This window comes from Pollicipes pollicipes, unplaced genomic scaffold (assembly GCF_011947565.3).
Source record: "Pollicipes pollicipes isolate AB1234 unplaced genomic scaffold, Ppol_2.1 Scaffold_5724;HRSCAF=6776_pilon_pilon_pilon, whole genome shotgun sequence".
Classification (NCBI taxonomy): Eukaryota; Metazoa; Arthropoda; class Thecostraca; order Pollicipedomorpha; family Pollicipedidae; genus Pollicipes; species Pollicipes pollicipes.
Genome location: NW_023596746.1, coordinates 16,056,055 through 16,072,620, shown reverse-complemented (window position 1 = coordinate 16,072,620; position 16,566 = coordinate 16,056,055). Strand labels below are relative to the sequence as shown.

Here is a 16,566-nt window from a genome sequence, read left to right as displayed (position 1 = left end):
TCGTGACAGATACGTGGGGCCCAACCAGTGTAAATCACCGGTCCCGGCCTTATGGTTGAATGGGAAGTGATCCCACAGCCCAATACCAAAACGCAACTGACTGTGCGGTACTGGGGGTACCTGACCGACATATAGGCCAATATCAATTCATGGGATCCTCGTTCGGCGCAAAGAGGCCTCTGACTGTCATATGAGGGCCCACCCCGCAGACTGATGCCCCCGAAAAGACTCAACCAGCGCTTCGTGCCCTTAAGCCTTCCATTCGGGCCTTCGATCGTCGGACCCGGTGAGCGCTCCACGCTCTGCGGGCCTCCTTGAACGCTTCTTCTGGCCGACTCGGGCCCCTTGCAAACACGGGGCCTCCTACTAGATGCTGTGGGGTCCTAACATACTCTGGGGGCCCGACCAATGTAAATCGCTAGCTTCTGCTTTGCCTCTGCTTGGGGAATGAGCCCGCAGGCCCATGCTGACACGGAGCCGGCTGTGCGTTTTTTAGTAGTGTCTAACCGACAAAGAGGCCATTATCGATCCAGGGGCCCCTGATCAGCGCGCAGAGCATTCTGGATGGCAATGAAGAACCCGTTCTTGCTGGCGGCGCTCCCGAATGCGACCCTCCATCGGTCTTTCGGGCCCTTCGAAATTTCATATTGGGCGCTTAATGGTAGGCCCCGAGGAGCCCAAAGAGCCCTCAGAAAATAAGGAGAGGCACGTGCGGCTGTGCCCCCTCCCCCCTTCCCCCCCCCCTGCCTGCGCTACATTTCCTCACCACGTGCACGGCCGTCCCTGCGTTAAATGTGCATACCGAAGACGTCATATAGGAATCTTCGCTGAGAGGTACGCAGTCGGACAGAGCTGCCTGCCACATATCGCCTGGCTTGGTATGGAAGCAATTTTGTGGAGACGCTCGGCCGCCATTGCGGTCGATGGGTTTTTGGGTTGTGGATTTGAGGCTCAGGTCAAAAAGCAGCTGAGCGTTAGCGTTAGCGTGAAACTGGTCACAAATTTCGTGCATAATTTCTGCGCGGTAAATACCTCGTTGCTTGCTCATCGTGTGTTGTGCGATGTAGCTCAGTCGGTATTCTTCAAGTACTTCACCTTTTTTTAGAAGAAGAAGTATCTCCACCGCGAGCGTTTTACGCGCAGTGCGGCACGGGCTCAACCAGCTCGCGTTAGCAGGATTGCCCGACTTTGAAATCATACAATCCAAACGACATCTTTAGCACCAAAAGTAATGAGCAGGCAATTAACATTATTCACTACGGCGTTTCGACCACTGCTACTCACAATGCTCGCATGATTGCCTATCATCTTCAAGAAATAACCATCTGATAATATAATAATTTCGGCTACAAACAGGTCATATGATTTTTAACACGCGGACAACCGACGATTTATAGCATGTACTAAAAGGGCAACATAAGCACCAAATTACGTACATTCGAGCAATTAAGAAAAGTATCCCAGTTCTTCACATTCGTGTCTCGAATTGATATTTCCAAACAGGCAGCACAGAGAAAAACCCAACAATGTCGGCGGAACTGAAGCATTTCCAGCAGTCTTAAAAAACGGACCAAGCCACGGGAACCAAACACCGAAGCCAAGCCAACGTTTTCGGTGCGGTACATTGACGTCTATTAGCGCAGTGCATCTCATACACGAGTCCGGATAATGTGATTCACACTGATTAGGACCAAACACATCGTGACGACATTGTCGCTTAAACTACAACACTTGGATTCAATTAATATGACTACTCCGTTTGCCGTGACATGCTGCTATCATGTCGTGCAGAGGGACTGCCGTAGTACCCTCTTAAAGTAGTGCACCTCTTGTACAATTCCAACGAGCAAGGCTTGAAATCGCTCTGACATCTAGAGACATACTCTGCCGAGATAATATGCCAACAGCCACCCTAAGGAAACGGATCAAGCCTCGGAAAACGAAGACTGAAGCAAGGCCAGCGTTTTCGGTACGGTACATATACGTCTGTTAGCGTAGTGCACCTCACACACGAGTCCGGATAATGCAATTCACGCCTTTAGAACTGGACACGTCGTGCTGACAATGTCGATGGAACTGCAAGACTTCGGTCCGATGAATAAGACTCATGCATTGCCGTGAGATGCTACAATCATGTCGTGCAGAGAGACTGTCGTAGCACCCTCTTAAAGTAGTGCACCTCTTGTACAATTCCAACGAGCAAGGCTTGAAATCGCTCTGACATCCAGAGACATACTCTGCCGAGATATTATGCCAACAGCCACCCTAAGGAAACGGATCACGCCCCGGGAAAGAAGACTGAAGCAAGGCCAGCGTTTCGGTACGGTACATATACGTCTATTAGCGTAGTGCACCTTACACACGAGTCCGGATCATGCGGTTCACACTTATTAGGACCAAACACATCTTGCTGACGATGTCGGTGGATATGCCAGACCACGGTCCGATGAATAAGACCCATGCATTGCCGTCAGATGTTGCCATCATTGGCGGGCGGACTGCAGTAGCACCCTCTTCAAGTAGTACACCTCTGGTATAATTCCAATTGGCGGGACCTAAAAACCGCTCTGACATCCAAAGACATACTCTACCGAGATAATATGCCAATAAAATCCTAAGGATACGGACCAAGCCTTGGAACCGAAGACTGAAGCTAGGCCAGCGTTTTCGGTACGGCACATATGCGTCTATTAGCGCAGTGCACCTCATGCACGAGTCCGGATCAGGCGATTCACACTTATGAAAATTAAACACATCGTGCTGACAATAACGGTGGAACTGCGAGACTTCGGTCCGATGAATAAGGCTGATGCATTGCCGTGAGATGCTGCCATCATGTGCGGACAGGCTGTAGTAGCACCCTCTTAAAGTAGTACACCTCTTGTATAATTCCAACTGGCGAGACCTAAAAACCACTCTGAAAGGCAAGACACACCCCGCTGAGATAACATCCCGACACGAACCCTGAGGAACGAAGCCAAGCCCCGGGAACCGAGGACCGAAACAAAGGCAACGGTTTAGGTACGGTACATATACGTTTAGTCGTGCGGTGCACCTGAAACAAGAGCCCTTACAACGCGATTCACACTAAGTAGAAATAAACACATTGTGCCGACAATGTCGGTTGAGCTGCAATGGTTTGACTCAATGAATAAGACTCATGCACTGTCGTGGGATGTCACCATCATGTGCGGACAGACTGTAGTAGCATCTTCTTAAAGTAGTGCGCCTCTTGCATAATTCGTTGGCGAGACCTAAAAACCGCTTTGTCATCCAAAGACACACTGTATCGAAAAAACGTCTCAACAGCAATTCTAAGGGAACGGACCAAGCCCCGGAAACCGAAGACCGAAGCGAGGCCAACGTTTTCGGTACGGTACATATGTATTTATAAGCGCAGCGTAAATTATACCATCGTCAGCAAGATGTGTTTAGTCCTAATAAGTGTGAATCGCATGATCCGGACTCGTGTGTGAGGTGCACTACGCTAATAGACGTATATGTACCGTACCGAAAACGCTGGCCTTGCTTCAGTCTTCGTTTTCCGGGGTTTGGTCCGTTTGCTTAGCGTGGCTGTTGGCATATTATCTCGGCGGAGAACGTCTTTGGATGTCAGAGTGGTTCCTAGGCCTCGCCAATTGGAATTATACAAGAGGTGTACTACTTGAAGAGGGTGCTACTGCAGTCCGCCCGCCAATGATGGCAACATCTGACGGCAATGCATGAGTCTTATTCATCGGACCGTGGTCTGGCATATCCACCGACATCGTCAGCAAGATGTGTTTAGTCCTAATAAGTGTGAACCGCATGGTCCGGACTCGTGTGTAAGGTGCACTACGCTAATAGACGTATATGTACCGTACCGAAACGCTGGCCTTGCTTCAGTCTTCGTTTCCCGGGGCGTGATCCGTTTCCTTAGGGTGGCTGTTGGCATAATATCTCGGCAGAGTATGTCTCTTGATGTCAGAGCGATTTCAAGCCTTGCTCGTTGGAATTGTACAAGAGGTGCACTACTTTAAGAGGGTGCTACGACAGTCCCTCTGCACGACATGATTGCAGCATCTCACGGCAATGCATGAGTCTTATTCATCGGACCGAAGTCTTGCAGTTCCATCGACATTGTCAGCACGACGTGTTCAGTTCTAAAGGTGTGAATTGCATTATCCGGACTCGTGTGTGAGGTGCACTACGCTAACAGACGTATATGTACCGTACCGAAAACGCTGGCCTTGCTTCAGTCTTCGTTTCCCGAGGCTTGATCCGTTTCCTTAGGGTGGCTGTTGGCATATTTTCTCGGCAGAGTATGTCTCTAGATGTCAGAGCGATTTCAAGCCTTGCTCGTTGGAATTGTACAGGAGGTGCACTACTTTAAGAGGGTACTACGACAGTCCCTCTGCACATGATTGCAGCATGCCACGGCAACAGAGTAGTCATATTAATTGAACCCAAGTGTTGTAGTTTAAGCGACAATGTCGTCACGATGTGTTTGGTCCTAATCAGTGTGAATCACATTATCCGGACTCGTGTATGAGATGCACTGCGCTAATAGACGTCAATGTACCGCACCGAAAACGTTGGCTTGGCTTCGGTGTTTGGTTCCCGTGGCTTGGTCCGTTTTTTAAGACTGCTGGAAATGCTTCAGTTCCGCCGACATTGTTGGGTTTTTCTCTGTGCTGTCTGTTTGGAAACATCAATTCGAGACACGAATGTGAAGAACTGGGATACTTTTCTTGATTGCTCGAATGTACGTAATTTGGTGCTTATGTTGCCCTTTTAGTACATGCTATAAATCGTCGGTTGTCCGCGTGTTAAAAATCATATGACCTGTTTGTAGCCGAAATTATTATATTATCAGATGGTTATTTCTTGAAGATGATAGGCAATCATGCGAGCATTGTGAGTAGCAGTGGTCGAAACGCCGTAGTGAATAATGTTAATTGCCTGCCCATTACTTTTGGTGCTAAAGATGTCGTTTGGATTGTATGATTTCAAAGTCGGGCAATCCTGCTAACGCGAGCTGGTTGAGCCCGTGCCGCACTGCGCGTAAAACGCTCGCGGTGGAGATATTTCTTCTTCTAAAAAAGGTGAAGTACTTGAAGAAAACCGCTCAGTCTTGTTCCGGTACCTTCGAGAGATTAGTAAAAGCTTTCCAATGTCCCCAGACTATGTACTTAGCATGGGATTTTGCTGATGTTAAAGCGAATTTTCCACATTGGTATGGGGACTTAGGACCAAAATAATCATTTCAAATACCTTTTGATGCAGCATATATCAAGTAGCATAAGCAGCATGTCTCATATCATCATATCTCAAGCAGCGTATCTCAAATACAGTTTTGGCTCTTGTGGAGCAGGCTTGTTTGGTTTGAGCTGAATCATGAATGAACTTGAGTCAATCAATCAGAATAAGATGTGAGCTGAATTTATTCATTAGAAAAATATGGCTTTGAGTCATAAGCTGTTTCACATTCTTTGTATATTTCATAGCAGAATTATGAATTGGTCATTACCAGTTCTTCATAAATTTCACAGGCTGAATTGTTAGTGGACCATTACTAACAATATGTCATCGAGTCATGTGGGCTGTGGCTCAAGTGAAAATGGTAACATGGGGAAGCACAGCACACCCCAGACAAATTAACAGACCACTTCAGAATGCTGAAAAGAACAGCATTAGTTATATTAGTTGCCATTTAACAGCAGTGTTAGTTGTGAAGCCTTTTGCAAAATCAGCATAAATTTTGCTGTGGTAACTTTTAAACAGCAAACATTGCTGTTGGTCCTAAACTAAACCCTGCTTAATCCTAGCCAGGAGCCAGAGGATATCATGTGGTACAGACATCCTAGATTTCTGTAGCCTACCCTAGAATCAGTGAAAAATTGTGTGCTACATACAAATTCAAAATGACAGCCATTTTAGGTGCCAATTGTCCATGTCAAATGATTTATGCCTGAACCCTCATTTAACCCCACTACTTATGCTGCTGTAAGCATACTTTTGCTGAAGCTGTATGAAATAAACAGCATGGCTGTCTTGCCTCATCTGTACATATATGTCACACATGACCTCCAAGACATATCATCAATAACTATTTCCATGCAGCACATAACTTTTTGGGAAGTTGGAGAGCATCCTCACATCATGGAGATCTCACACCAGTACAACATTTTGCCTGTAAACTTGCAAGAAGATTAATGATTCAAATACAAAATTACTGACATTGCTGTTGGTAGTCTTTTGCTCACTAAGTCCGACAGTTGCTTGTTTTATAATCTGGAAGTCATGTAAGAGGAGCATGCTAGGTGCATTATAATTTGGTTTTAGTGGGCAGCAGATGCGTTATCCACTATCCTGACTTATGGTGAACATGTGACTCGCCTGCCCAGCTACGGCTGGTGAACATGTAACACCTGTCCAGCTGCGGCTGGTGAGCATGTGACTCATCTGTCCAGCTGCAGCTCAGTGAAAATGTGACTTGCCTGCCCAGCTGTGACTGGTGAACATGTGACTTGTCCTGTCCAGCTGTGGCTGGTGAACGTGCAACTTGCCTACTGGACCTGTGGCAAGTAGGCATGTCTTGACTTGCCTGCTGGACTGTGGCAGGTATGTCGCGCTACTACCCGAGCCGGGGTATGAGTCGCGGTGGCCGCGGCGGCTATTACCAGAGCTCGTACGGCCGCGGTGGGAGCGGTGGCAGTGGCAGCGGCTACTACGAAGGCCGGGGTGGCAGCAGCGGCGGCTTCAGCAGCGGACCAGGGCGCTACTATCCGGATCGGGACCGACGCGAGTCGGGTGCAGGTCAGCGCCCCACCTATTCCGAACCACGCCGCCCCATTCTGTCATGACACCCTGTAGTGAATGGGAATGAAGGTGACTGCACTGCAAGCAACTGCATGGTGGGGAAGGGGATGCAAGCATTTGCTATTGTATGCCACAGTTGTGAGTTGTGGCTGCCCCATCATCAAGACAGAATCAGGCATGACGTCAAGTTTGTGATGTCATGAGTGGTTACATGGTTGAGCTAGTCCTCCCCAGACAAAAGGGTCTGAGATGCAGTCATGGGAGCTTGTGGCCACAGGTGTCTGCAGCTGCTGAGGGCTTATTGGGATGGAAAGGAGCATCCATGACAACCAGGAAGAAAAGATTTGTTGACAGACACAGTGTGGGGCAAAGTGGTAATTATTTCAGGGAATCAGGTTATTGTGAAGCAGCAATTTGCCACGTCTGCAGACATTTCATGAACCAGCTTTCAAGGAAAGCTTAAACTGCAAGTGTTAAAAGGGGGATGTTTGAGCCTTACATTCAAGGCTTCATGCATGCATAGAAATGAGATGAACAAATTCATATAAGCACAAGCTCCATGTTGCATTCTGCAAAGTGTGGCAGATGTTTGTATGATCTCATTGTGGGAAGGTTGTGCCAAAGAACTAAAATTTTGAAAACTGTCCAAATGGGTGATATGTGTTGTTTCCATTCATTTGTATGAACTCTAAGTAATACCAGGAGCATAGTTTCATATTATTGAATTACCTCAGCCCTTCCAACTCAAGACAACAAAGGCAGGAATAAGTTAAGCCATTTTCCCTGCTCAGCCTCTCAAGCTGGTTTGAAAGATTGCACCCCTGAGCAATACCTTACTGAACCTCGAAAATGAAGGCTGACAGGAAACTCATGGAAGGTCGTGGTTCCCAATGCTTACATTGGCATCAATACAGATAATGGAGTAGTTCTTGCTGGATCTCAGCTTAATCCTAAGCTGTATCTGGGTTCCTGCTGGATTTCCACATGTTTGAGCATGATCTTGGTTCTTGTCAGATGTCTTGAGATAATTCTGGCAGGATCGTTTGACATCATGCCGCGCTGGATCTTGGTTCTTGCTGGTTTCTCAGTTTGCTGTCAGACTGGAGCTTGGTTCTTGCTGGATCTTTCAGCTTATTGTCATGTGGACCTTGGTTCTTCCTAGATTTTTTGACTTCACATGAGGCTAGATCCCGGTTCCTGGTGGATCCCTTAATTCAAAACCAGGCTAGTTCCTTAGTCTTGCTGGTTCCGGAGCCAGGAACCAGTTCCCGGGAGAAATGTTGAGAACCAGGCTCATGTGTAGACATGGACACATCTTGATTCCTTATAAATAAGAAGGGTACCATTTGGTAGGAGCATTCAAGTTTGACAATCGACGGAAATGTGAGTACAAGTACGCAACATGTAGAACTATTCACTTTTTGTCGAAATCAGCCAGGGCGAGCGTGCCTGCAGATGTTTATGTGCCAGCCATTCTAAGGAGAGAATTCATGTGCTGATGCATTGATGGCTGAAAGCCAAACATCATCCAGTTCTTAGAGGGATTTAGAGAGAGGGAGAGCACACTAACATATGCTAAGACAGTCAGGGCGCTCACTGGCATGTTACGAATGGCTTGCTGGCTGACTGCCGAGTCATGACTGACTGACTGGCTTGTCTTGAGAGTTTACTTTGATGTTGATATGTTTGTCAAGTTTCTCTTTCAGGCATACACTAACATATTTTTCTGTTAATATAGAAGATACATTCTTAAGTTATGTCCGGTATTGATTTCCTACTCTTTTGCTGATGATGTCACTCTTAAATAATGGCAGTCACTATGTCAGGTCATTTAAGGTTGTTGGAGGTAAAATTTGTCATATCAAAAGACGTTGAAAGTCTAGGGGCGCATGAACACCTATTTCATCCAGTTTGATAAGTTGCTCTCCAGCGCTATTTGCATCTGTGTACCATAGTCAGGTCGTGGAAACTCTATTGCATACAATTTTACTTTAGCGCCTTCTCAGCCAAGGACCCACAGTGGATCTTACTCCGCGCAGTAAAATGGTGACCTTAGTAGTATGTTTAAAACAGACATGCCGGGGACAGGTTCCACTTCTCGACTTGCCTTGAAATCCCAGGAAATGTGGCTTACACGTCCTCAAACTCGGCACGCTTGGGCAGAGAGCCGGTGCGCTGTCAGAGTGGTGGGGAGCGGCTCCGCCCCGACAGTCAGCACGGCTTACCGCGCTGACCGTACGCTCCGTGCAGGGCTGCCGTCCAGCCACCGCACCCAGCTGGAGATCGCCAAGAAGCTGGTGGACACGCTGATGCAGACGTCAGGCGGTCGGCGCCCGGCCGACCACTACGCCGGCAGCAGCGGTAGCGAACCGCCCTACAAACGGCCGCGCGACGATTCGTATGACCGTGATCGGGTGAGTACTGCGTGTGTGTGTTTTTGTGTGTGTATGTGTGTGTATGCGTGTGTGCGTGTGCGTGTGTGTGCGCGCGCGCGTGAACCGAGTGGACAGAGGCGCCGGCCAGAAGGGCCGGGCGGCGGCAGCGCTGGAGGGCGGACCGGCGGCGCTGGATGCGAGCAAGACGGACGGTCAGCTGGGTTGCAGTCGGCGAGGGGCCGGGGCACTCCTGGTCAGATAATCCAGGCATTGTTTTGCCATGGCTTGCTACCTTGAGACACACGGAAGCCGTTTGGATGTACTGAAGACAATGCATTGCAGGCGTGTCCATTTTGGAAGAGAGCGGCGGCAATGAACTAGAGGCGCACGGGAACAGTCATGAACATGAATATTTGTTGACATGTTTGACCTTTGACGTCTTTGCAGCGTGAATATCTGACCATGTTTGCCGTCGGATTGCAGCTATTGAATGTGACAGCTCACAGATTCAGGTGGTTGCCTGGAGTTGTGCAACTTGTTTGGTTGGTTGACCTTCGAGTTGCTCGCGCTGTAGTATGGTGAATCTGATGAATGTCGAAAGCTGATGGAGAGCACAAGCAGGTTGAGTGGGGTTCAAGGTGTGCACCAGAAGCCTTGCACATTAAGCGCTCCATTGATCTGACCGTCATTGAGCCAGAGCTTTTGTGAACTCTGCGGACGGCCTGGATAGCCTCAGTTTTTGTCAAAGGGGCGGTGGCAGCGGATGGTGATGCACACGGGTTTACAGCTGGTTTATAGCTGTTGTACGTGCCTACCTTGATTGAATGAGCGGCCCCTGACAACTACTGAGCGAGCCCCAAGCACTGGCCGGCGGCGGACGGTCGCAGGGCGGACACCGCGCCGTCCGGGTCGCCGGCGCGCGCCTCGAGCGGCCGGCGACGGGCGAGAGCGCTGGTTAGCGCGGCGGCCGCTGCCTTGCTAACACGCTGTCTCTTCGCCGGCGCGCCGCCCGCCCTGTCCGCTCGCAGTCCAGTTCGATGCGCAGCCGTCATTCGGACTACCACTACCGGCGCGACGATTACCAGGAGCGCCGGCGCCACGACGAGTTCCACGCCCCCATGCGGCGGCCGTTCCGCGCGCGCGGCTACGCGCCGCGCCGCGGTACGGGCTACATACGCGGCGGACCGCCGCGGCGCCCGTTTGGCGACTACGACGAGGACCAGTCCAGGTACGGCGCACTGAGGTGCGCAGACCGCGCGCCGGAGCGCAAGATTTGGCGACGGCCGGGCGGCAGGCGGGGTCCGCGTTAGGTAAGGCGGACGCACAGAGTTGCTGCTGGCGACTGACGAAGCGGCCCAGACACGCTGCCGCCCCCTGGTGTAGTCCCAGCGTGGCAGCGGCACAGCTCACAGTGGTGGCGGCTGACGACTCTGCAGCAGTCCGTCGCTGTGTGTCCTTAGTCTCATTCCGGGTATTTCGGATCGTCGCACTTCTTGCAAATGTCGCTTCTATGACGTCTTTCACTAACGAAGAGCAGGAGCGTTGTCGTCTAGTGGATGGGACCGTCGGCTCCCACGTGAAAGTCCCGGTTAGAGACCCGGTTACGCCATGGCGGGGGGTGCTTACATGCCCGCCATAATCGTTGGAGTTGCGCAAAAGGGTTCGCAGCGATGAGCGAGGCGTTCCCTTGTAATGCAAAGTACTAGGAGGGCAGTGTCGTAAAAAAGGACGGAAAACTGCTCTGGTTCGTGGCGGCGGTCCGGGCTGGACAACATCACGTGCGTTGCCGCTGTGGCCGAGGCATGTGATGTTGTCCAGTCCAGACCGGTGTTCCATAGTGCAATACGTACGTCGCCACTTTCGTCTTTGATTTCGGCTTTTCTAGCTTCTTCCTTTTTGTGTGTATGAATGTCATATTAAGCAAAAAAATAATAATAATCCGTCCGGCTTGCGATGTACCTGTAGCTCGCTTTGTGATCTTGCATGTGCGCGTTAGGGCGGGTTGTGAAAGGCGTCGTCAAAAGGTGCTCATCGCCTGCAAGCTATGATAGGGTGAACGCAGGAGGCGTGGTAAATTTCAAATAATTGAAGCTGTCATTGCCGAATAAGACGCCGAACGCGGCAGGTACTAAGCTGATTGTTACAGTGTGAAGAGACCAATGGACCCTGACAATCGAAACATGCAGCGTGAGGATCGAGACCTTGAAAGCAAGTTGGCGCTGGATTTGCGCTGGGTGCATTGCGACTGCGCGCCGGAATGAAGCTGTGTACATTATGTTTTTATCCAAGGCCGTACTGGTGCATCACAAGTCGGACTGCTCAATGCTTCCTGCCGCCTCGACCATTGTCGGCTTCATTCAATCTTGGTGTTTTACACTAACTTGGGTCCTGTCAAGTACGATAGCCAGTCAGCCTCATAACTGTTGGTACTTACTATTTTGCTGAACTGCTGGCGAATGATGTTTGCCCTATTATGGCCAAGTGGTTCATACCACCTGACCACACCACTCACACTCACACACGCCGCATAGTTTTCATGGTACTGTATCATGAAACTGCAGTTGCATTTGCAGTAAAACTGCAGTTCCCCGTATGCACCACGCATCATACGTGTGTGTGTACTTACAAGTCAGGTAAACTACTACAGCCGTTAAGATGAGCTCACAACGGCACCCGTGTGGTATCCAGGCACGCTGGCGTGTAACTCGGGCTGTATGGTTTCAGGGACCGGTCCTTCGACGGTCGCCGTGATGACGCGGTGAGTAAACGGAGGCGCTTTACGCCGGGTGTTTGATTTTATTTGTGGGCTGCCTGATGCTTTGTGCCGGAAGATGACGAAGGGGAAACTATTTTGTTTTTACCCCTCACGAGCACAGGGAGAATATGTGTGGTGTCGGGCCGAGAATGTATGTGTCAATCGTCTTGTTTTCTTTCGGTCTGTTCGTCCGTTTATTATGTTCAATAACGCTGTTTCGACCCTGTATGTGGCTCATCGTCAAGATTAACGCTTATATTTATGTACCTTGGCATGGACAGGAATCTTGTCCGGCGGACATAACTAGTCCTCTCTGGCTCCCGTCCTGTTCGGTTCAATAAACTGGTTGCACCAGGGTGCCTACTTCTTGCCTGGCGATCCTTGTTTGTCTTAACATTTGGGTGGAAGCGGACGTCAAAGTATGAAGGGTGTGCGTTGTAAGTGGTGCTTTTTGCTAGTCTCCCTGTACAATCGGCGTATTGCGCTGCTGTCGTCAGACCGTGTAGGCGCCAGTAATCGGCGTCTGGTCAGACGGCCACAGGCCAGTGACCACGTGGGTGCCGTTTCAGCGCTCAAACTCGACGCGTTAATTCCAATGTCATGTACCAGATTAACGCTAAACGTTTTCCGAGACAGAATGCTGCGAGTTGGAAGACAAGGTCGGAGTCTGGGTATCAGAATGGCTAGACTGTCGTTGCGGCCGAGGCTCTCCGCGACCCCTCCGCTTTCGGCCACGCCATCCCGGTGTCTGACCATCGAGTCCCCGCGGCCCACCGATGTGGCCCGGGCGGCCTCACCCCGGTCACCGGCGGGGAGCGGCGGTCCCGGCCCACCGGTGTGGCCCGGGCGGCCTCACCCCGGTCACCGGCGGGGAGCGGCGGTGCCGGCCCACCGGTGTGACCCGGACGGCCTCACCCCGGTCATCGGCGGGGAGCGGCGGTCCCGGCCCACCGGTGTGACCCGGGCGGCCTCACCCCGGTCACCGGTGGGGAGCGGCGGTCCCGGCATCAATTGAATGAAGTCGAACATCCCGGCCCACCGGTGTGACCCGGGCGGCCTCACCCCGGTCACCGGCGGGGAGCGGCGGTCCCGGCCCACCGGTGTGGCCCGGGCGGCCTCACCCCGGTCATCGGCGGGGAGCGGCGGTCCCGGCCCACCGGTGTGGCCCGGGCGGCCTCACCCCGGTCATCGGCGGGGAGCGGCGGTCCCGGCCCACCGGTGTGACCCGGATGGCCTCACCCCGGTCATCGGCGGGGAGCGGCGGTCCCGGCATCAATTGAATGAAGTCGAACATCCCGGCCCACCGGTGTGACCCGGGTGGCCTCACCCCGGTCACCGGCGGGGAGCGGCGGTGCGCTGCCGACCACCTGGCCCGCGCCACGTCTCACTGCCCGGTCCGACGCGGCTCCCCTGACTGCCGCCTGGCTGCCCGCAGCCGCGCGTGTACCCGCCATCCAAGCAGCTGGTGACCAAGTGCCCGCACTGCCACGCCCGCTGCGCCACGTTCGCCGACTTCCGGAAGCACCAGTTGGGCCGCGAGCACATGGACGCCATGCGCCGCGTGCTGATGCGCATCCGCGGCGAGCTGGGCAAGATGCGGCTGGCGCAGCGCGAGGAACAGAAGGAGCTGGAGGCCAAGGAGGCGGCCAAGGACCCGGAAGCATTCGACAAGCTGCCCACCCAGTTCTGCACACTCTGCCGGCTGCAGTTCAAGGTTAGTGGCTCCGAACGCTGCGAGGACACGTGGTGTGTTCCCTCGGAGCGGCAGATGCACACGCGCTGTTACGTCATGCCGGTGCATTGGGCTGCGTTCAGCTGGGGCAGAAGAGAAGATTCCTGGCAAAAAAGGTGAAACGATTCAATCAGTTAAGTATGGACAGCTTTGTACGGTTGCTGCGATCGCTTAAATTTGTTAAATGGACCAACCTTCGCGGTTCTTCCAACAGACGCTCAACGTAAGAATGGAGCCAAGCCATTGCTTTGCATAAAATGACTGACCAGCACAAGTTGTGGCGAGAAACAGAAATTTTCCGACATTCAGCTTGTTACTGCACTCGAAACGCAAAAGAACGCCGTGCAGGTTTGAGGCGGATGATCGTTTAGTCGTCGGCTTTATGCGGTTCAACGCCCGCCATCTGTAATGCTAAACCTGAAATCGTTCGGTCAAGCAGGGTTAGGGCAATAGGTATGGCACAGCGGTGCCTCCAGCCAGCTGGTGTATCATGAGAAGGATGGGCGGCGCACAGTGCAAGATGGCCGCTGTTGTCGACGCACTCCTGAGCCAAATACCTTCACATCTGACCAAACACGGGTCGCTCTTTTGTGAGACTGAAAGCCATCCGGGAAGCGAGGTTCAGAACTGTCTATGCATATTAAGTATTCTTGACGATCTGTTCAGGTATAGACAAGTGATGAACTATGACTCCTCTGATTAGGAAACGGTCTGTGTGAGGTTCTGGAGCCATGGGCTGGGCGTTATGTTCACCAGAGCGAGGGGCTAGGGCTGCGTGTTGAGTTGACCAGTGCGAGATTCTGAAGGTAGGTGCTGCATGTTAGGTTGACCAGTGCGAGGTTGTGGTGATAGGGACTGGGCGTTATGCTTACCAGAGCGAGGTTGTGGAGGTAGGGGCTGCGTGTTGCGTTGACCAGTGCGAGCTTGTGGCGGTAGGGGCTCGGTGTTGCGGTCAGCTGATGAGCGCGCCACCCCGGTAGCCGCTGTTGATGGCCAAACACTGGCAGTGGGGGCCCGACAGTGGACGGGTGGCCCGGCGTGACGACTGCTGACACCGTCTTCCTCGGAACGCAGTGCACGGAGGGGACAAACCACAACGAGACCGAGTGGCATCGCAAGCAGCGTGCCTACCAGAACCCGTCATGCAAGATCTGCAACATGACGTTCCCGGCTCGGATCGCCTACGAGAAGCACTCCGGCACATTCACGCACATTCCAGAAACAGGTAGCCGTCTCTCATCTGGCACCGCTCGCACCGTTCAGCGTCTTGCCTCGAGCTGGTAAACGGTCACTGACTCCTCTCAGTCGGCCATATCGTGTTAGTGCCACCCCGATGTTCGTTTGTATGTATCGCTGAAGTCTTTTGCTCGTATTGTTCTATATAGGTGCCGGCGCCGCCCGCCGACGCCGTGACCGTGCGTGGCCGCGCGCTGCCATTCACCGCTTGATCTCAGTCGTGGGCTCGGCAGGGCACGTATATGGGATAGTCGGGACAATTACCAACCTACCGGGTCGTCTTTGTGGCTTGCTATTGGCTGGTTTTCATAAACAAAACCGCATGATGAGCTTTTAAATGTAGGGTTACGTCCCAAAGAAGTAGACCTTGCGCAAATTTGGATCTGTATATAATTCACAAGTTGCACGAGCCGTTGAAGCCAAATGGTGTATGGTTCATGCTTTCATGCACCAATTAAGCGTTGAGTTTGTGTATTTTGTTAGGACTTAGACAATAGTTTTTGGTGAACCAATCGAATCCGGATTCCAACGTACCATTAACTTGGCAGATTCATGCTAATGGCCATAGCAACCAGTGGTGTTCCCCAGGCTTTGGTCCAATAAGCCTAAATCCTACAAAAAGGACTTGTTATCAGAATGGGCCGGACAGGACGTTGTTCAGCCGTATACTGCCAAAAAAGGACGGATCTTCAGTCCCGGGAGTCCTTGTTGGTCTCCAGGGACGGGCAGCGGCCACCCGAGCCTGCTTGGTTAGGCTTTTGACGACCGTCATACCCTCGGCGATATGGACTGAACTGTGACGTGTGTGGCGGCAGAACATGTCGGAGCGTCGGGCGGAGCGCCGCGACGAGGCCGACTTCCAGAAGGGCGACTTCATGACGCTCGACTCGGTCGGCGACGTGGACGAGGAAGGCGAGCGCGAGGAGGCGGCGGCGCGCGACGACGGCGCCCGCGAGCGGCCGCAGCGCACCGCCACGCAGAAGCTGGCCGAGCTGGCCGACTACGACGGCAAGCACGCTGTCGGTGCGTCCGATGCAGCCGGGCTTAGACGGGTGTTGACTTGTGCATGGGCCGTGCGGGTCGCGGTACCTAGGTGAATAGCCATACCCGTCCGATGATGAGGCCCTGCGTCGTTCCGTGTAGAGGGGCCGCCATATGGCCTGCTGGGCGTGTGTCAGCTCTCTTCCCCAGTAGTATGTGCAGTTCTCTCACGCTGGTGAGCTGATGTGCCTTATTTACGCTGGAGCCAGGAAGACGGTAGCTCAGTGGCATGTTCCGCATGACTGCTTTCATTTGAACCGCAGGATCGAACTACATGCGCAAGACCGAGGTCTACCACTGCGGCCTGTGTGACATCTACATCAAGATCACCGCCAAGGTCAATGCCGTGCTCATCAAACACTGCATGGGCAAGAAACACTTCGAAAACTATCGCAAGAAGCTGGCCAAACTGTCGGAGAAGGAGGAGGAGGAGAAGAAGGCGGCCGCGGAGGCCAGCGCCGGAGCGGAGGACGAGAGAAAGGTCAGTAGAGGCTAGCGCCGGAGCGGAGGACGAGGGAAAGGTCAGTAGGGGCTAGCGCCGGAGCGGAGGACGAGGGAAAGGTCAGTAGAGGCTGGCGCCGGAGCGGAGGACGAGGTAAAGGTCAGTAGAGGCTGGCGCCGGAGCG

The 16,566-nt window shown here is 52.4% G+C and overlaps 1 protein-coding gene across 1 annotated transcript; it reads left to right on the top strand.

The window, feature by feature from the left end:
• The first annotated feature begins 902 nt into the window (after positions 1-902).
• On the top strand, positions 903-16,372 carry LOC119103311 (uncharacterized). The gene is made up of 9 exons (XM_037226782.1): positions 903-1,024; positions 6,604-6,798; positions 9,052-9,215; positions 10,205-10,404; positions 11,901-11,934; positions 13,367-13,645; positions 14,738-14,888; positions 15,715-15,922; positions 16,204-16,372. Exons 2-9 carry the CDS (start codon positions 6,606-6,608, stop codon positions 16,250-16,252), a joined length of 1,278 nt encoding a protein of 425 aa, XP_037082677.1. The 5' UTR covers positions 903-1,024; positions 6,604-6,605; the 3' UTR covers positions 16,253-16,372.
• The last annotated feature ends 194 nt before the right edge of the window (positions 16,373-16,566 follow it).

Coding starts and splice junctions, on each gene's coding strand:
- LOC119103311 (XM_037226782.1), top strand. CDS start 6,606: ATGTCGCGCTACTACCCGAGCCGGGGTATGAGTCGCGGTGGCCGCGGC. Junction 13,646..14,737: donor TCTGCCGGCTGCAGTTCAAG/GTTAGTGGCTCC, acceptor CTCGGAACGCAG/TGCACGGAGGGGACAAACCA. Junction 15,923..16,203: donor CGACGGCAAGCACGCTGTCG/GTGCGTCCGATG, acceptor TTTGAACCGCAG/GATCGAACTACATGCGCAAG.